This window comes from Eleutherodactylus coqui, chromosome 11 (genome assembly GCF_035609145.1).
Source record: "Eleutherodactylus coqui strain aEleCoq1 chromosome 11, aEleCoq1.hap1, whole genome shotgun sequence".
Lineage (NCBI taxonomy): Eukaryota > Metazoa > Chordata > Amphibia > Anura > Eleutherodactylidae > Eleutherodactylus > Eleutherodactylus coqui.
Window position 1 is genome coordinate 102,686,443 of NC_089847.1, and position 21,887 is coordinate 102,708,329.

General features: G+C 44.0%; 1 protein-coding gene across 1 annotated transcript in view; it reads right to left on the reverse strand.

The window, feature by feature from the left end:
- SYT12 (synaptotagmin 12) overlaps positions 1–21,887 on the reverse strand; it is a 48,775-nt gene that overhangs the window by 17,283 nt on the left and 9,605 nt on the right. Inside the window, exons 4-5 of the mRNA XM_066582391.1 lie at positions 7,553–7,768; positions 4,808–4,928 (exon numbers count right to left, since the gene is read on the reverse strand). Coding sequence (XP_066438488.1) covers positions 4,808–4,928; positions 7,553–7,768 — 337 coding nt within the window. The remainder of the gene's footprint in view (positions 1–4,807; positions 4,929–7,552; positions 7,769–21,887) is intronic.

Below are 21,887 nucleotides of genomic sequence, written 5' to 3' on the forward strand. Positions count from 1 at the left end.
ATATGCCAGGAGCAAAACCATGAAATATCTGCTGACCCAACGTCTTCTGCAAGGTGATGAATACCCAAGATTACCTTTCGATGAGGATTTTAGGCCAGCATTATTCTTCAATACTTTAACACTAGGAGCTCATTATTTTTATAGCCTCATAATATTTCAGAACAAGACACAGTATCCACATACACATAGAACCCAACTGAGTTTACTGTCTGCCGGCTAGGTTGCCATCTTTACTAAAAAGTATTTACAGGTATAGAAAAAAAAATTGCAGAGCTATTTGGGAATGTAGGTAAACCAAATGTACATAAGCTACGGGCAGCTTACATATGTATACTTGGCTGACCTTGTGAATTTAATGGGCGTGCTGTCTAAAGTGGCGTTGATGCAAATCTCACACATAATGTGATAATAGCACTTCCAAGAAAGGAACATGGTGTGACAACCAGTTGGTGGATCCATAAGGTTTCCGGGTATTGGATAGCAGTGGAGTCCAACAAACCCCGGATGGATGGAGTGATACATGATTACAAGATCAGGCTTTACAGGATTTAGTGTTAATCTGTAATCATGGAGACGTACGCACTAAATGGCCATTTTATTAGCGACCCTCATCTAGCAGCACGTTGGACTTCCTTGGCCTTCAGAACCGCAGCGATTCGTCTTGGCATAGATTCCACTAGGTGTTGAAATTGTTCTATAGGAATGTTGGCCGGTGTAGACTCGACAGTATCTTGCAGTTGCTGCAAAATAAATGGAGGTACTGGAGCTGTAGCCAGGCTTTCCTACCTCTGGGGCAAGTATTCAGCATGGCACCCCCCTTCTCTGACCATCACCACCGCACACATCATTGCCACCACATGCACACAAACATCTAGAACTTAACTCTATTGAATGTAACATGACTTAAATTGAGTTTACAGTAAGACCTCATTCACATCACATTAAATTGGTTATCCAAGACATTGGCTACTTTTTCTATTGAAAACCTATACTCAAGATAGGTCATTATCAGATGATCGGTGAGGATCCTCCGCTCTGTATTCCTGCCAATCAGATTTTTCTTGACACTGCTGTCAGTATGGGCAGTGCAGGAAGTACTTTGTGCTGTCCATAGTGCAGTGACCTGGATTGGTAATCCAGGTGCAGCTCCCATTGATTTCAATACAATACCAACCCAGGCTGCTGCAATACAGACATCTGGATCTGCTTCCTCCGCTGTCTCTATATTGACAGCTGTATCAGGAAGCAGCCATTTGGCGGGGATCCTGTGCGTCAGACCCCCATCATCATCTGTTGATGACCTATTTGGAGGACAGCACATCGATAGCAAAAACCCTCAAAATCCGGAAAACCCCTTTAATGATGTATGCTTACTGAATATGCCGGTAAAAGCTCCCAGCACACATAGGGCTTCGTTCACCTGGCAGAGGCCCAAAGAGTGTTCTTTTGGCCTTTGATGAGTCAGTATACTGCATTCTGGTAGAACATAATAACAAGGTGTATTATAGCGTCAGAGACTATGATATTCTATACAAAAGGTATATAGTAAAAGTATACTGCGTGGTATGTTGGTATGGTTTTTTTTTACAAAGGGACCCTGTGTAGTGGCCCGAAGTCTATATTTCTGGCCCCTCCATAATTGTCTTACATGTCATGTCTTCTGTGTAGATACACTGTGAAAACTGTCTAGTCTCTTGTTATGTGCATTGCACAGCTGCAGCAAGTGAAGGGTTAATGTCTGCATGTGGCTGGGATATGTCTGCAAAAGTATCAATTTATGTCCTGTCACGTGGTATGCTAGAGACTATAAGTATGAGTGATTTGGGTGTGGTAAAAGGAGTCCATCACAGGGTTAATCATCTTCAACGGTAGAGAGTAGTAGAGTGCAGGCCACATGGGGGTATCTTCAACCCTCATGTAGTGAAGAGTGATGGAAGAGGAAGAGCGGTTTCCTGAGGTTCCAGGAACCATTAGGGAGAATGAGAGCGAGCAAGATGAATGAAGAAAGTGGAGACTGCTGTGCAGAGGTACTTTAACAAGTGAATGTCTGTGCAGAGGTTGCCCCTTACCCCTTCCAGGAGCAGTACCATACAGATAACGAGGACTGTAGGGCTGATATTATCCTGAGTTTCCTCTTTTGAGAGAGTGTCCTCTTCCCAGGAGCGGTACCATACAGATAACGAGGACTGTAGGACTGGCATCATCCTGAGTTCCCTCCCTTGCATCCCTTTTTCTGTCTTGCCTGCACCGGTGTGTTTTATCTGTCCAGTGTTAAGGTTTCAAGTAAAGGTTTCCCTGGCTCTGACTGTTCCCAGGGACTGAGGTACTTAAATACTACATCGTATGTGGACTCTCTTTATTCTCCGCAGACGTTCATTCCAGTGAGTGAGGAACAGTGGCGTCACGTGACAACCTGAAATTCCACCACATGTATATAGGCGATCCCTATCCTAAGGGTGTCCGGAAGAGGCCCAGGGATACTCAGGCCGAGGTCGCGTGTGTCCCTCTAGGGAGGAGTCTGGTAAGCGCCACTGTGACAAGTGACCACTCTACCCTCCTGACTCCTCAGCGCGGGCCTCATGTCCCTGCAGACCACCCATGTCAAACACAAGGCCCATGGGCTGAATCCGGCCACCCCCTTTTATGTAGCCCGCTGGCCCTGCATCAAATTATCGGTAATTATACTCAGCCAACCTGCTGAATCTGTGTCTGCTGAGCTCTTACGGACACCATCGGTGCAGTGCAGAGTCTGTGACTGATGACCTCTATAACTACTGAGGCCACTATGGGGGTCCCTATTATGACTGGGGTCACTATTACTACTGTGGCCGCTATGAGGGTCACTATTAGGGCTTGTTCACACAGGTTCACACGGCATTTCAATTGTAAAAATCCGTTCAAATTTGCGCAATCAAACATCGCTTACGCATACGTTTTTTGGCGGCTCTGGCTTGTTTTTATGTACACTGCGTATTTGTGCATGCAAAAAGGAACGCAGATACGTTAATTGAAATGCTGCTCAAATACACAGGGAATGCACAGGTTTCCTGCATATTCACTGCGTATATATGCCCTGCCTATTCACTGTAATGGCCTACTGTGATGAGCAATACACACCGCATTAGGTCATGCCACATATTTTTCACAAGATTGCACATTGTGTGAAAACATACATTCATATGAGTTGAAATCAATGGGTTCTACTCAGTGTGTAATAAGGGCACAACAATTGTGAGCGTAATATGCTGCGCAAATATACTTGTGTGAATTTGCCCTTACTATACAATTACAATTGGCCCTTTGAAGGCAACCATAAGACTGATGTGGCCCTTGTTTAAAATGAAAGAGCCAATGTCTCTAATCAATTAGCCACTCATTGTAGCCGGAACCCAGCTGTCAAAGGTTTCCTGTGAGTGGCCGTTATGGAGATGATATGCGGCTGACGCTACTCAGCTCACAGCCGCGGCCCGGAACGGACGCGTGAGGCAGCGCCGGCGGGGACGGAGGTGTCGGAAGGTGGCCGGGACGGAGAGGTGAGCGGCCGCCCGCTTACCACACATAGGGTGACATGCCATCCGGGAGGAACTTGACATGCTGCAGCATAGTGTGCATTGATTTTTCCCAGTGCTGCAGCCTTCAGCTGAGGGTTCCTACAGTTCCTACACTTGCATTATGACATGTAAATGCTGCCATCTTACAGCGGTAACATGGCAGTATTTACACTTCATAATGTAAGGATAAGAATGGTAGTAATCCTCAGCCGAAGGCTGCAGGCCTGGGAAACAAAAGTATGCACACTGTGCTTCTTAAACCTTACACCCTTGGCCCAATTGGGAGCTGGGGGTGTGACAGGGGCATTCCTCCTGTCAAACCCCTAGCTTCCGGTGGCCTCAAGATACACTAATACCCTTACACACATTATAGTGGGTTTTCTAACCACGTGACCAGAATGTATATGAATGCCTGAATCATCCTGGGAAAGCAGAAGGGTGTGTATTCAGATACTACCTCCCTACTAATTGGACCAGACACAGTGCAATACAGCATGGGAAGTAAGGGCAAGGAAGTGCAGGACAGTGAACTACTGCCAGCTACATGCCTGCTTCTTGAAAGTGGGTTGCAAATAGCAAAACAGTAAAAAACTTGTTAAAAACTCACGCACACAGACCTTCTGAATTATCTAAGCCATAAGTATTAATGTACTAATTTAAAAAAGCATAATTAGTAAAGCCCTTTATGAAGTCACCACAAAGTAGCACTACAATAGTTGTATCCAACTGCAATTTTCTTGACTGTGCACAGCATCTTGACATCCACCTCTGACCCCTTTCATTGACAAGTTGCTCATATCCACAGGATCCCCTATCACTGGATGTTTTTCCTTGATCTCACCATTCTCAGTACTCGCTCAATACTGTTGCACAAGAAAATCTCCTAAGGTTGGCAGTTTTATGCCTAGTCGAGCACTGATGACCAGACCCAGTTGGAAGCCACTCAGACCACATGATTTCTCCATTTTAATGTGGATTTACACTAAAACTGATCCACCGATACCTTGCTTACTTTATTTTATGCTGCAGTCCAGGGTCATGTGTTTAATTTCCAAACAGGGAACCTCCAATCATGAAAGAGACGATGCCTCTAATCAATTAGCCACTCATTGTAGGAATTAACTGCACTGGGACCAAATTGCAAAAGTGTAAATATATGAACTATTTAGTAAACATTTTGAAAACGTAATTTGTTCTTAAAGAGTTTGCAAACAGCAACATAACTTGGTCTCATACCGTGCGTTCCATGCTCTTACCTGCTGTGGTCTTTCCTTCCATCCACACTAGGCTCTTTGCTTTAACTACCACCACTGTAAGGCGTTCAGCCGTAGGAAGGTAGCTGAGGGACAGTAGAATTTCTCCTACAGCATCGGCGGCCTAAAAGACAACATTGTGGTTTACATAATAGATTTTTACATAATGTTGCGTTTGCCAATATAGATCAGATACAAAACTGGGTTTGGGACAAGGGCCAATTTCTTGTTCTTACTGTGGATTAAGTAATCTCAAAGTTTCTTAGGCTTTGTAAAAAAATGAAAAGCTATGGAGATTTGGTTTTCACAGTTATTTTGTAAGTATTTTAATGATGGCCCATTAGTCTTAGATCTAGTCAATATATTTATTGACATGATGTGGTTTACAAAATTTTCATATAAAAGAACATTATACGCAATATCGCCCTCCACATCTATGTGCACAACCTTGATAGATTCCACTAAAAAGAACCTTGCATGTTTACCAAGACCAAACCCTTTGCAATCCAATTTTGGATTCAGGGTTTACTAGGAGGCTTTCTCTTTCTGCCGTTATACAATGGCGCCATCTGCTGGCTAGAGCCAGTACTGCGATATGGGACATGCTGGAGAGGCCCCTAACATTAGATCGGGACAGTAATATACAGTAAGGATACCCTGCCGGACGTCTTCCGGCATCGGAGCTGTACAGCCTTCAATCAGAATGTCTTTACACATCAGACAGTGGATTGGAAAGGGTTAAAGGGAGCCTGTCACATTGAACCCAGTGTCTGATCTGCGGGCAACATGTTATAGAACAGAAACAGCTGAGCAGATTGACATATAATGTGGTGGGAAAAGATCCAGTGCAACTTGTATTTCATTCACTTAAATCCCTAATACATTCTATGCTTGGGAGTCCAGTAGGCGGTCTTATAAGTGATTGATAGTATTACATGTATTAGTATGATTAGAGCTTTCAATCACTGGTAGGACCGCCCACTGGACTCCTAAAATATAGAAAGAAAATCTATATATCAATCTGTTTGGCTTCTTCTGTTCTATATCATACTGCCCACAGATGTGGAGAGGTTCCCTTTAAAGACGTTTTCCTGCTAAACACATATATCAATAGGAGATGGTGATAAATGTAGGATTGATGGTGGTACAACCGCTGGGACTCCGAATGGTGATCCCCAAGTTGCCCTAGTGAATGGAGTGACAGTTTGCATGCGTGACTAGCACTCCTTTCACTGTTTATGGAGACAGCTAGACACTGCACTTGGCTACCTTCATCAGTCCCACAGAAGTGAATGGATCATAATGATGGAAGCACGCTGTTATCCCATTCTCTTGGGGAAGTCTTGGTGCGCTATTCTCATGATCCTTGTAGACAGACCCCAGTGATCATACCGTACATTTATCAGCTAACCCATAGATTATTATGGTAGTGCGAAAACACCTTTGAGCTACCAATGCACCTGAGCGAGTTGCTGGCCTGTGCCATTCTCTCCCAACATCTGCTACTAGTGTAGAGTTGGGAAGCCTCCATACACATTGGATAGTCAGCCAATCCCATTGTGTATGGAAAGCATTAGAGAAATATTATGAGATTCTTCAATTTCTACAAAAATGTGTGGTTGTCACTATGAAAATAGAAAATAGTAGACATATTAAAGCAAGAACATCCACATGTATCCAAGAGCAAACTAATCAAGTTGTTGAGGAATTAGGCATTTGGATGGGTTACATCTAAGTAGAGATCACTCTTCTCTACAGTTCCACTAAGTTTTTTTTTTAATTGCCTCGGTTGCTCTTGAACTTGGACATGAGCTTACGCATACCCCGTTTCCCCGAAAATAAGACCTGCCCTGAGAATTAACCCTACCCTGAACTTTCAGGATTTTTGGGGAGACTTAAAATATAAGCCCTACCCTGAAAATAGGCCCTAACTGTGTTACATAAAAAAGGAATACATTACCTAGCAGGCTCTGTCCAGGTCCCTCCTGCTGCTTTCTGGTGCTCTAGCGTGCTTCTTGCAGTCTTCCACTGCCCACAGAAGATCACTTCCTGGTTACCAATGTGATAGCTGTGATTGGCTGAGCAGCAGTCGAAGAACAAATCACAGCCATCGTGTTGTGGCGGCGGGATTTATGAATTGGACAATCAATACTCAGCCAATTCATAAATCCCACCTCCACAACTCGATGCCTGTTATTGGTTTATCGAGAGCTGCATTGATTTGGTTCTCAAGCGCTGCTCAGCCAATCAGAGCTATCGCTTCCTGGAGGCGGGATTTATTCCGTAATCGGGACGTGATCTTCTGTGGGCAACCGAGAATTGCAAGAAGCGCGTTGGAGCTCCAGAGAGCAGTGGGAGGGACCTGGACCGAGCATGCTAGGCAAGTCTAAAAAGACATACCCTGAAAATAAGATTTTTGGGGCAAAAATTAATATAAGACAGGGTCTTATTTGGGGGAAAACACGTTAGCAGCCAATCAGAACTGGCAGAGCCATAATAGGTGGGATCAGAGTAGCACCCATAGCCAATAATGAGACAGGGGGTAGTTTTCTGACTACCTCAGCTCCCTCTAGGAACTGTACATGAGCTGAAATCAGAACAGAAAAACTAAAATGCAGATAAAAAAAACTTCAGTCAATTTTGTAAAATTTCTACTTGCAAAAAATTTAGGTAAAAAAAGACTGAAATTAATTACATGGTTTATTTTGTTAATGAGAAATCTTAAAAGAAACAAAAAAGTAAACTAACCTTGTTGACGTCTTGGAGGTAGATCCATGTATTGAAAGGTCGCACAGTCAAATCCAAGTCTGATAATTTCAGCTCTGCTACTCCTGTGCTCACATTCCTTTCATCTCCATCTATCGCGAAAATAGAAAACCTCAGGCTGTTTTCTTCCAGCGCCAGTGGATCAAGAGGAATGGAAAACTTCTCATCAAATAAAACTGAATAGGTATTTCTCTGTATCTGTCAAAACAAAGAGTGTATGCATATATAAAAAGGAGACGCTAAATGGAAATGCTGCTGGAAGAAATGCCGAGTTCTCTATGGAATATTCAAAATCTGCTGCATTGTTTAGGAATACAAAAACTAAGTGACAAATTATGATGCTTCATATTTTCTTCATCAGCCTGGTGTAAAGAATACAAGATGCAAATTAGCAGAGCGTGTTCTCATAAGACACTGAACTAGCAGGGCTTCATGGCAGATGTTAGCTCAGCAGTCTTCAGAGGATGCTGAGGAGGAGAATGTCCTGGCATACAAAAAAAGCAATGTTTTTGAAACTACAGCAGTTTGAGAGTACAGATAAAAAGACAATGTGGACAAAAATATGGAAACACTGTACAAAATGCATGCCTTAATCGGTCTTAATGCCATAATCCCATGTAACTTAAGTGGAGGTAATATGACACAGATGCTGCCGGGCAGATGTGAACGTTTGCCTGAACAACAATGTTTCATTGTTACCAGCTGGCTCCGAAAACCACCCAGAGCAAGGCAAGAGGTGAAGTAAAAACAAATTTGTGGGCAAGCTCTCAGCCAAGTACGGGTCAGAAGGACAGCTCAGTGCTAACGGTTAAAATCCCATGCATTTCGTAAGTGTTTCCATATTTTTGTCCACCAACCGTATCTCTACCATACCGCACTACTAACTTTGAGTGAGACTACAGGGTTAAGTGCTACATGGTGGCTCAGTGGTTAATACTGTTGCCTTATAGAATGATATCCTGGGTTTTAATCTGAGCAGGGGCAAGGTTTACATGTGTTTGAATGGGCTTCCTTCCATACACATATTGAGGGTATTTAAGTATTAAATGCATCAATATCAGATAAGGGGGCTCAGGTGAGTGCTGCAACCTCTTCACTACATACTACGCCCAGCACTGTACATTTCATAATGGTAGTGCATATTCATTTTAATGGGACTGAACAGCAGATAGGCCATGTGACTGATAAATAGGAAATAACAAGTGCTTCTAAGACCTTACACCCTTCGCCCAATTGGGAGCTGGGGGTGTGACAGGGGCTAATTGGCCCAGACACAGTGCAATACAGCATGGGAAGTAAGGGCAAGGAAGTGCAGGACAGTGAACTACTGCCAGCTACATGCCCGCTCCTTGAAAGTCTGTTGCAAATAGCAAAACAGTAAAAAACTTGTTAAAAACTCAGGTACACAGACTTTCAGAATTATCTAAGCCATAAGAATTAATGTACTAATTGAAAAAAAGCATAATTAGAAAAGCCCTTTATGAAGTCACCACAAAGTAGTACTACAATAGGACCCCTGAAATAGTCGAAAGAGTTCTTGCCATAAAACATCATGTACACAAAACAGTAAATGCATAAAATAAAAGTTCCACAACACCAGCCCTCAAACAGCTTCATCAATGAGAAAGTAGACTTACGGCTCTCAGAATATGGTGAATTAAAGGGGTAACTGGACAACATTATCACTAGAGCTCCAACTGTATTACAATAAGAAAAAGAGCAGTACTTACCCCTCCTCTGCTGTGGCAATCCAGCTCTGCCGCCCCGCCGTGGTCCGCTGTTTTTTTGTTACTGATGATGTAATCATAAGTCACCTGGCCACTGCAGCCAATCAGAATCTGCAACATCAGCACCCCTTCTCCTGGCATCGGTGCTCACATCCTGGGTGTCACAATGTCAGGAGTTCAAAATGGTCACGCTGCAACATATAACCGGCTGCAGTGGTCAGGTGACTTCCAATTACATCATCAGCAACAATGGGACCACAGCAAGGCTGCAGCACTGGTTCCCCATGGCACAGTTGGAGCTATACCGCCAATCTTGTACGCTAACCGGACAACCCCTTTAACTCTTCTATAGTGGAAAAGTAGCAAGTAAAGAAAAACATATATATTTGGTATCACCCTAATTTATAGTTTCTTAATTATAATATATAATTAGTAATTATAACGATTTAAACCCTCATTAACTGGGTTTTCCGGACCTTCACCTGACGGCAGACCCAAGTAAGTGGACCTTTACAAAAACTAGTTGGCTTCCCCTGCTCTATAGTACTCTGTTTCAGAAAAATGGAGCCCCAACCGCTATAAAGATGCATTAAAAACTAATCAGCACGGAACGTTGGCCCTAAAAATGCCTTGATAATAAAAGGTGTGCTTTCACTTTAAGAGATATGGCAGTGGGCGCTCGGTATTTCTCACCAACCAGCTTTTGTATTCTCAGCTGTAAGTCTCTTTTATTTTTAGGAGATCAGCATCTGATGCAGCAAACCCAGTCAAGCAATGAACATTTCCAAAAGGAACAAATTGATGCAACTGGGATTTCCTGCAGAGATCGGGGATTATCTGTCATATGTTGCCGGTTTTAACTATCCTGCTGCCCGCTGTTTACATCTCCGAGGCTCCTGCATACTTTTTCAGACAAGAGACTGTTGTAGAGGAAGAATGAGGTTATATGTAATGAGGGCAACTTCGGAAAACCCCCGTAGACGGGAGCGCCTTTCACTGTGTAATTACATGAATAATGACGGTGAACGAACATCATCCAGAATAATTAGAAAGTTTGCTATTAACTTGGGTTTCCAATGAAAATTGGGATTTCTGGAATAATGAAGCGCCAATGGCGATCACCGAACAGGGGTGAAGGGGGAACAAGAGCCCCCACAATTAGAGAGCTACTGGATTCCAGTTGGCTAACTTTGATTACTGTATTGTAATTTCCATTTATATCGAAAACCACAATGCAGATGTGAACAAACATGGCTGAGATGGGAAGATTGCTGATTATCAAGTGGCCTGGTGGCCAGGCTAATGGAAATCGCCGAGTTTGTGTAGGCTACTCTGTTTTCATAACTCCCATAGAAGTCAATGGGATTAATGCAAACACGGTAGCACAGAGAACTACATTGTTTATGCAGCTGCCAAGTCATAGAAACAGTGCAGCTTGCTGTGCTATGCCATTAATCCCATTGACTTCTATGGGAGTTACAGAAACAGTATAGTAAAACCTGCTCAACTGGCTCCCTGCTCCAGCGCTTCTAATACTGTTATGCCCTATTCTGTGGATATGCCATCCAAGATGGAAACACCATTTTAAGACACATGTCAACTTAGTCATAAAAAAAACCATTCAAACATGATTTTCATGTGTCATGCCCTATTTCAAAAGGTTTGCCATACATATGTGATAGCTGTTGTCTGATTGTACATTTTTGTCAATGAAGAAAGGGGTCTGGCAGCAGTTTTCTCCTGTGGGAACAAAGGATTGGGCATTGTGAAACCCAAGATGTCAGATCCTTCCCCCCAACATCTATTGTTGGGGAAGAGCCTGGAGGCCATCATACACATAGGATCATGGGCAAAGGTTTGCCTAATGTGATATGTTAACAGACCGAACCAGTAGAGCCTTGTTTCAGGTTGAACTTTGCTGAAAGTCTGGTTTGGCATGAGCTTTTAGCATAGTTCTACCTGAAACAGAGTTCTACTGGTCCGGTTGGCTCAACATTAATCCTGAACACTGGTGTGTAACACTGTCTAAGGGTGCATTCACACGACCATATATCGGCTGGGTTTTCACGCCCAGCCGATATACGGTGTCTCTCTTTGCAGGGGGAGGAGGCTGGAAGAGCCGGGAGCAGTGCTCCCGCCCCCTCTCTGCCTCCTCTCCCCCACCTGCACTATTTCCAATGAGGAGAGGCGGAATGGGGGCAGAGCTAATTCCCGAAACTTAGCCCCACCCCCGTTCCACCTCCTCTCATTGCAAATAGTGCAGAGGGGGCAGAGAGGGGGTGGAGAGGTGGCAGAGAGGGGGTGGGAGCTCAGAGCACTGCTCCCGGCTCTTCCAGCCTCCTCCCCCTGCAGAGAGAGACGCCGTATATCGGCTGGGCGTGAAAACCCGGCCGATATACTGTCGTCTGAATGCACCCTAAGAGACATAAAAGTCATGTATAACACTCTCAGAGAGACTCTTAGGCTCTGTGAAAGTGTTTATACACCAGTTTTAGGGGTTTTGGTGAACTTCCAGTTTGATTCCAACTAATTTAGACCAAACCAAACTTTTTGCAAAAGTTCAGCGAACCGACCAAACCAAACTTTTCAAAAGTTTTCTCATCACTACTAATGATAACGGGCACTTTAACCCCTATTGTTGTTATTTAAATATTTATTATTCTTGATTTTTGACCAAGCATAACCCAATCTATAATAATGTTTGAGTACATCCAAGATCTAATATGCGCTAAAGGAAGTTAATTTCTACGCACTAGTTCTTCCCATGCTATGTCTGTCCCCAATGTATAGATGACAGGTCCTCAATGAGGGATATTCTAACACACATATAGATAATGTGACAGTTCTTGGTGTTTTCCTTTGTGCCTGAGTAGTAAATTCATCTCTCTAATTACTCCATTCTGCAGAACACAAGGTCAGTTTAATTAATTCCCCCTGAGATACAACCGTTTTATGCAACAATGCTACATCAGCCTGCCCATCCACTTACTGTATTGATTGGGCTAAGCTTGTAATGAAGCAATGATCGCTGACTCCTAGTGTGGTGATTCCAGCTAAAGGCACGAGCTAAATAGCAGAATGACAATATTTGTGTAGAAACAATAGGGATAGATATCCTAAAGTATTTGGATATGGATAATATCTAATGCGCCATGAAAGTACAAATATCAATAATATGGAATGGGCAAGATAGGAGATAGGTGTGTGACAGTGGAGATCCGACTGGGACTCCCACCAATAACAAGAAAGGGGGTCTCTCCTTGTATGAATAGAGAGTTGGGAATGGGAGCTGTCAACTCCATTCATTTCTCTGCAATCTACGGCAGTCCCATAGAGATGAATGGAGCAGCAATTCTTGACCACCGATTCTCACACAGGGGTACATGGATCGCACTATCCTGTACTCACTAGCAACCCTGGGTGAGGGGAGTGCTAACAGCACGAAGAACTTGCAGGTATGCACCCTGGCTACTGAAATCAGCTGTGGGTTTGCAGCTGATGTTTAGTCAAATTCTGCACCAATAGTGCGAATTTTCACTTTATGTTTTTTGTGGAAATGCTGTAAATTTTGCAGCGGAATTTTCTACTGTGGAAAATCTGCAGCATTTCTGCTACATTTGAACACACCCTATAGGGGTTTTTCATTAAAAACATGTATTCTTTATTCAAAGGCATGGAGTAACTGTCTAATTGCGGGGACTCTCAGCGATCCCAAGATCTGTGCACCCCCAATGCCCCATGTGAGTAGAGTGGTGATGCACGTGCTCAGCTGCTACTCTATTTACTTCTATGGGACAGAGTGAGATGGTTGTGCTCAGCAATCCTACACTGTCCCATAGAAGTGAACAGAGCTTTGGTATAGGGAAGGTATGAGCCAGCTGGATAGGGGTGTTAGTGCGGGCAGAAGCCAGGTGGACAGGGGTAAAGTTCCATAGACTCTCAAGGGAGCTTTCTTTCCCAAGTCCCAACCAACATGGGGGTTGTGCAATGGAGTGGAAATAGGGCGCAGTGGGCGCAACTACATGACACTGACTTAATGTTCCAAAAAATTTTACTACAACAAGAACAATCCAAGCTTTTATCACGGAGCGAAGGCGGATAGGTGCTTCTCAAGTGGCCAGTTCAAACTCATGGTTATGAGGCTTCCTGTTCCTCAGCATAGCCAAATTGACCAGGCATCAGTAGTAAACCCAACTGCTTCCTATAATAGGCTTAGACACAATCACAGGACACTCTCAGCGTCTTTATCAAGCATACTTCAACAGCGTTCCCTTCTTCTCAAATACTCTCAACTCCAGGTAAAAGTTCTCCAACTTCTTCATATCTCTGAAACTCCCCTCTCGTGAGAGTGAAGTTGTCACTGGGGCATCACCTACCCTTACATGTGCACCACTGCTCTATTCGTATGGGGCCTTCAGGCTGTGTACATCATTGAGGCTCTCAGTGGTCAGAACGCCAACGATCAGACATTTACCCCTCTATCCTGTGGCCAAGGGATGAATGTCTTTAATGACAAAACTCCTTCAGGCTCCACCAAAAGGATGTCATCAGTAATTGTCGGAAATGGAATAGACATGAGTCCTGCACTATCCCTGGTGATTTCTTTAGATGCTCCTGACGTATCCATTGTGTTCCCTACTTTTTAATAGACTCAAAGAAGAGGATGTAGAATAGGGAACCAATTTGAAAAAATGTATCAAAAACGGACTTGTCAATTCCTCCATTATTATAGATAGGAACATGAATAGGAAACAGATGAGTAATGGATGGAAATGTCATCCATGTTCCTTTCTATTAATTAGTATATAGAAAAGATGAGCTCTGAACTGCAACCATCGGCTTCCACTGTCTTCTCCCTGTATAATGTGAATGGAGAGAACAGAATAGCTATACAGACTGTAATGATCAGTATTCTTCACTAAACCTTGAAACATCTGTCACTTCCAAGGTCTCCCTGGATTCACACCACACAGCTGATAGGAGCATATTCAATTTTAATATAAAGTATTTGACACATTTCATATATATTGAACCATTTCGGCAGCACTCGTGGGCTTATTCGTAATTAATTTAAATACATATTGCAAGTGACTTGAAATCCACCTGCTAGGAAGAAGCGGCAGCTTCGCTTTGAAATAGAAGAACGGGCTCTTGCTGCCGAAAAGATCAGTCACAGACTTAAAGTCGTTGACATAAGAAATCGCAAAGGAATACATGAATCAAGAACTGTAAACACATAAACCAATAGGCTGACAAACGTGGGGACTTTCCAAATGTTTTCTTACATCCCATAAAACTGTCGGAAATGTAACCTCCAGAGTCACAACCTCCTCAGAATCTCTTCATGTGTCAGGTGGTCCTTCAAAAGGGTTGAAAGTATCCCTCTCGGATAAAGTTTTGTTCTTTGGGGAAGGCACTAAAAAAAGGATGTCCAGTACACCTCTACTGTTTAATTCGGATTAAAGTAACTATTGAGGTGATAGTTCATTGAGCTGGATGTGCGGCATTTCGACTGAGGGATCAGAAGAGCCTTTGCAGTGGTGCCATAATGTGTGGCACTGTTGGTTGGACAAAGCGTAGCGAAGCGGACATATTAGAGAGTGTTCCTCAGCCAGTGTAGAAGATAGCTGGATTGTTCATGCCTCGTGGGCTACGACCTCGCAGTGACAAACTGGAATAATGTACCAATAAAAATGGAAAACCAAACTGCCAAAGCTGCCTTTCACCAGAACACCCATATTGAACCTGCTGCCTATAAGGGTAAAGGCCAATTTACATGGAGCGATGATCGCTCAAAAATCGCTCAAATGACAGTTTGAGTGATAGTTTTGAGCGATCGTCTTTGCATAACTCTAAGTAGCTAATTAGCTACTTAAGAGTTATGCAGGCAGAGCGGGTTACTGCAGCGATAGCTCTGAGAACAAAGCAGCTGTTTTGAGTAAGCAAACAGCTGCATTGTTCTCGGTGCTTTCAGCTGGTGTCCCGCTGAGAACTGCCAGCGGGATACCAGCTGAAAAAATACTATTAGCGCCACCCACTGTGAAAATGAGTGTGCAGTGCTGATAAGGCTCATTGCTCATTTCTAGCTGGCTAGAAATGAGCGATGAACGAACAGTGCACAAACAGTGAACAATGGCTGCGTGTGTAGATGCAACAATTATCGCTCAAAAGACGGCTCATTGAGATATTGTAGTAATGGTAAAGGTGCCCATACACCTTTAATTCCTGTTGGTTGAATACTAATTTGGCCAATGGATATTCTTGTTGACCCATCCCCCATATACTTGCATGTGCTTAAGTTTAAAATGGAGTTTGGAAGTAACTCATTGCCAGACACCTCTGGTGGTGACTTAAAGATCAGCAGGTGAAATGTCCCTTAACATGAGCTCCCAAGGAAAAATCAAACTACTCTATATACATAAGATAGTCAGACAACTTTTCTCTTATGTCTATGAGGGCCTTAAGACTTATGCCGACCTAGCTTGGAAGGTTGGTTCCTCTTAATGACACCACACATCCACAGGATATCCAAGAAGTCCAAGTCACAATAAGTTTTTGTGCTTATCAGTTAAACAATAAAATATGGAACCGCACCTTGCAGCATATTGGATTTTTTGGATATCATGAACCTGCCATGATCTATGGCAGCTTACCAGCTGAAGCTCCCGCCAGTTTCTGTAGAGAGGTTCAGTAATTTTCATTGATTTGAATAGACAATGGCCATTTTTCCAACGAAGGCATGGAAATGATTTGCAACAGGTGGAAGTCCCAATTGCTGGACCACCGCTCCTCTTTTATGACATTTTACCGCTTTAGTGGCACACCCGGAAAATCTCCTAAAAATCAGTGTTGAAATGTGCTGAAGACTACTTAAACCTGCCACTGAAGGGGTTAATTGACATATGCACTCTTGATTAAGGCTTTATTTCAATCATTATCTCAGCAAGTGGACGTGAATCCTCTTTTTCACCCAACGATTTGACTTTGGGCTAAATCTAGAGGCTTTACCTGGGGTAGCCCAGTTTTCACCCCTTCACCCCACTAATGGGATCTCATCTTTGCTGTGGGGTCCTGGACCTTTATTTGAGGAAGTAGTGTGACAGTTGACACTACGAGATACAAAGACTGCGGTAGCTGAGGGTGCGAATAGAAACGAAACCGGGGGACTTAGGCCGCCTGCAGACGGGCGGAAATTCCGCGGTGGGATTCCCCACAGAGTTTCCGCCCCTGGACACCTGCATAGGATTGCATTACAATACGCAATCCTATGCAGACGGCCGCGGTTTGTCTGCGCGAAATCCCGTGCAGAAAACAAACCGCGGCATGCTCTAATTCTGTGCAGGACTCACAGAGCCCCGCACATAAAGGTCACTCCCCTGCCGCCGGCTCCGCTCTGCGCATGTGCCGGCTGCCCGGCAGCCGGCACATGAAAGAGCCGGAGCTGCGAGAGCGGGTGAGTTCCGCGCTGCTCTCTGGAGGCACTCGGGTCAGGTCCAGCTGCGAGAATTCTCGCAGCCAGATCCAACCCGGCCGTCTGCAGGCGGCCTTAGTCAAGGCAGGCAGCATAAGCTTCAATACGGGAATCAGGCAAGAGGTCAGGACTGACAGAACAGGTGCAATACGATAAACAGTCCAAATCAGGGCAGGTATTTGGAAGATCGTAGTCAAATAAAGATAGCCGAAGTCAGGGATGGAGAAGTCAGGGTAGTCAGGAACAAAAAGGAGTCAGAAAAGCAGGACAGCACACAAACTACTGATCAGACTTACACAACAGTTGAACTAAATTGCTTAGGTATCCTCCTTAGGCGAAGGATGCCTACCATAGCCAGGACTATGCAGGGATAGGTTGGGGAAACATTAGCAGAATGTATGCTGGCCCTTTAAGTATAGGGAAAGCATGTGCACGCACACTAGGGGCAAAGGTAAGATGCTAAGAGCTGAGCAAGACTCAATGTCTGCATGTAAAGGAGTGCGAATGGTGACCAACAGCAACAAGAGCAGGGGAGCCATGACACATTACCTACTGCATATGCACATTCAAGTCATAAGCTGATTTCTGCAAACTTTTTGCAAATAATTTTACACCTCTTAGGAGAAAAGTAGGTTACTCCTTAAGGGAATTCCCTTTCAAAGTAATCAAAAATTCAAGTTTCCTATCCTTCCCTGGTGGTGCGGATTTATCCCGCAGTATGTATTGTGCTGATTATTATAGTTGTTGGTGAAAAGAAAGAAATAGAATATTGTTTCCTCATTATTTCCTCGTTACAATATAATTCTTATACTAAAACAACGAGCCTACAAACCGTCATAGGAGACATTAACCCTTTCCAATCCACTGGCTGACATCTAAAGACATTATGATTTAAGGCTGTACAGCTCTGATGTTGGAAGACGCCCGTCAGGGTTCTCTTACTGTATATTACCAGCCTCTCTGCTGTCGGAGCCTATCCAACGTGTCACCTCATGCAGTACTGGCTTTAGCCAGCATATAGCGCCGTTGTATAACAGCAGAAAAAGAGTAAGCCCCCTAGGAAAACTAGGATACAAATTAGATTGGAAAGGGTTAACAGATGTGTTATTATCAAATGACTCCCAGAAAGCAACTCTAATAATAAGGTTATATCTAGGGCAACCCATATTGGCTGCATCCTACAGTCAAAAACAACTCATTCAGCTAAAGAGGGATTGATCATGTTGGATTTCAACACCCCATCCTTGTGTTCTTCCTCAAGATAAGCCGGAGTCAGAAGAGTTTGGTTGAGGCTTTCTCCATTATCCCCACGGAAAACACATGGCTGCTCGGCCAAACCAACCATTCATGTGTATGGGCTTTTGGACGACAACTATTAAGGATGTATGGGCATCTTAAGTTGCAGGCATAGCTAGGGAAGGGCTGGTGGGGGATGTAATCTTGGGGGTTACCAGAAAGCCACACTACTTTTGTCACAGTATTTAAGGATGTAGGCAGCAAACTAAAAGGGGTATTCCAGTAAGGGGACTTTTTTTTCAAGTTTTCACCCATCCAATGAATGGGTGAAAACTGATAGATTGGTGGGAACCTAACCGCTGGGACCCCCACCAATTCCGAGAACAGGCGGTCCAGTTTGCCCCACTTCTGGTCACAGCAGTATCGCTGCTCAAACGTGGAGAGCTGGCCACGCATGCAGGATGCCGCGCCATTCATGTCAATGGGGCTGGCGGAAACAGCGTTGCACCTTTTTCGGCTACTTTCATCAGCTCTATTGAAATGAATGGAGTATCTGCAAGCATACATGGCCAGTTCTCCATTCAAAGTGATATTGCTCTGGTTGGAGCTGCAATGCAGATACGACCAGAAATGGGGCAAAAGGTGATCACTTCTTGTTACCAGAATACCCCTTTAATCTCAATTGCCTTTGGTAATGGAAAGCTTAGCTATGTATCTGTGCAATATATTTTATTAGTTATCGGCGCTCCATTTTTCAGTATGGACCATTAGTGGTCTCGTCTCGTCTCAAATGTGACTCTTGATATTCCGGTGGCTGCTTCGTCTTCTATTTGGTGCATTCTGTATTCATTTGCTATCTAGACTCTACGCTGAGATCAATAGGAGTATATAGCGAGTCTCTGGGAAGTGCTACCTAGAGAGAAAGCAGGCACTGAAATTTCGAGAAATACAGTGCACCGGGGACCAGATCATCAGTGCTCTGTACAGAACAAATGGTGCATCAATGCCTAATGAAGTATACTGCGGACGAGCTCGGCAGGATGTGTTCTTGAGTTTAGACTTTAAAATGTTGTAGATTTCTTTATCACAGTTACTAAATCTTGCACAATATATGCATTAAAGGTACTTTTTTCGTATAGATCGATTACTCCCAGTAGCCAAGAATTGGTCGGCAGTAATGCTATAAACGTCACTTTTAGAGAATATTAGAATATATCAAGCTAATACCGTCTCTTACAGCGTTTTCTATTCATCTCGGCAACAATGGGTTAAAACCCGTCTGTCATTAGCATGTCGCCTGCGAGACTGGTTTTGTAGTCTCTCGTACTGCTGTATTTATTATAATGAAGAGTACCGTCTTAGAAAAAAAAATCCTGCGGTACAGAGCGGAGCTGGACAAGATTTTCCGCTGTCATATTTTAATGAGTATCTACCATATTAAACTTGTAGCACATACACCCACGCAGCACACTGGGATGCTGGAAGCCTAGCAAGCAGTATCCCCCAAGGACGATCTGCCTACTTCTCCTCTGCCTGTGTATACGATTCAGTAGCTTTCTATATTACTCTACTGCAATGTCTTTCAACATGGAAGGAGGTGGGAGTTTAAAGAAGGCAATGGAGTAAAATGTGGAGCTCAACACTCTGGACACGTAGTAGACGGGTCCAAATGCAAAGAGGGTAAATAAGATCTTATCATAGCAATCGTCTTCTCTCAAACAATTATATGGAAGACAAAAAGAAGATATCTATAGAAAGTAGCACACCCTGGGCACGAGCTGAATATTCGGCTTTTGCCTACCACGTATATGCAGATATGAACACACTAGCCTCGAAAGTCTCATGTGGTCTCCACTAAATGAAAGATCCACACTTCGGTACTGGACAGTTGTTGTCACGACTGCCCGGTAGACTGTAAAAAAGGAGCCTTGTGTGGCGCAGAGTGTAATCTCTCACTCACGACCTGAAGGTTGTAAGTTCAAACCCCAAATGGTTCAGGTAGCCGGCTCAAGGTCGACTCAGCCTACCATACTTCCAAGGTCGGTAAAATGAGTACCCAGCTTGGTGGGGGGTACTACATTTTAAAAAAATTACCTGAAAGCGCTGCGTAATAACTTGGCGCTATACAAATAACAAGATTAGGAAGAGTTCTTATTAGAGATGAGCGAACCTACTCGGCCACGCCCCTTTTTTCTCGAGCGCCGCAATTTTCGAGTACTTCCGTACTCGGGCAAAAAGATTCGGGGGGCGCCGTGGGTGAGTGGGGGGGTTGCAGCGGGGAGTGGGGGGGGGAGAGGGAGAGAGAGAGGGCTCCTCCCTGTTCCCCGCTGCTACTCCCCACTCCGCCACGCCTCCCCCCGCCCCCCGGCGCCCCCCGAATCTTTTCACCCGAGTACTGAAGTACTCGAAAATCGCGGTGCTCGATCGAGTAATTACTCGAAACGAGTAGGTTTGCTCATCTCTAGTTCTAATCCATTTTCATGCAGTAAGGCCATGTACTCCAGCAAATTTTGCAGATCAGTAAGGTCATACTTAGTGTTTGCCATTCAGCCAAAGTGCACCTGAAATCTCCACCATCTTGCAGTTGTTCTGCAAATCGGCATGGCATTCACACATTTGTTGATGTCCACGCATTTCTCTTGGTAAACAGAAAATCAATGCAGACATAAACCGGAATTTGAAAACTGCTGATTTTGCTGTCAAATCGGATGTTGGCATGGTTTTCAGCTGCCATGCAACCGCGATCCGGCAAACATAGACCGTTACATGTGGCTTAACTCTTAATAATGGCTTTTGTCACGTCTGGGGGGACTTATTTGCACAACCAGACGTGGCAAGTTAAAAATACAAAAACAAAGGCAGACGGAAGACATAGACAGATGACTAGAACTGCCTAAACAAAACTGGTCCCTCAAGCAGAGTCTCCACCATGAAAAGGGCGACCCCACACAGGAGAGAGACCAAGACTACTGTCGACAAGTGCACAAAACCTATGATACTAAATAAACCCTAAGAACTAAGCTGAGTAAACCTTTAAAACAACACTTAGAACTGCGCTAAAGATACTTCTGGCACAGCATGGCCAGTACATAAACAGTACTGTATAACTGATGCCGGTTTGTATGTGTACTGACTATCATTGATAGGCTGACTGGATAATAGGCAATCAAGTCAGCCTATCAGCCTTGGTACCAGAAAAAGATGTTACTCCCTTGGTGTCCAACACCGAATGACAAAGCACATGTGCCGTCCAGTGCTTAATATGGTCTGGGAGGATGCGCCAAAGTCACCCCAGTCCTGTAGGGAACCAGAAATTCTTATTGGGAGTGGTGCTGTAGAGGCATTGTTCCATCATCCTATTTTCGAGGACAATGGATGGCCTTATAAGTCTCCTTGGCCTTCTAAGTGCTCTCGCTAAAGAGAAACAATACCCTTCCTAACCCACATCTGTAGGCCTCTCACTTGCCCAGCCAGAAACCTGCTGCACACTGATCCTGCCAAACCCCGAAGAATCTGTCTGTAAATGGCTATCATTTCCTTCTGGAGAAGACTCTGGCTTTGGCTCATACTTCCCAGTCATTGTTGCAAGGCCTGTTAAAAGGTGGTGCTGCAGAGGCATTGTTCCATCTCTCCATTTGCATATTTCCCAGAGGAGCATAGGTGGCCTTATTAGTCTCCTCACACCTTCTAGGTGCTCTCCCTAAGGAGAAACAATACCCTTTCTAACCAACTCTTTTTCATATCTGACTATCTTCTAAAAACAGTCCTGAGAAATCTAAATCATATCCAAGCGTTTGACCTTAAAGGGATTTTCCAGGATTAAAATATTGATATCTATTCTCAGGATAGGTCATCCATATCAGATCAGTAGAGGTCCGACTCC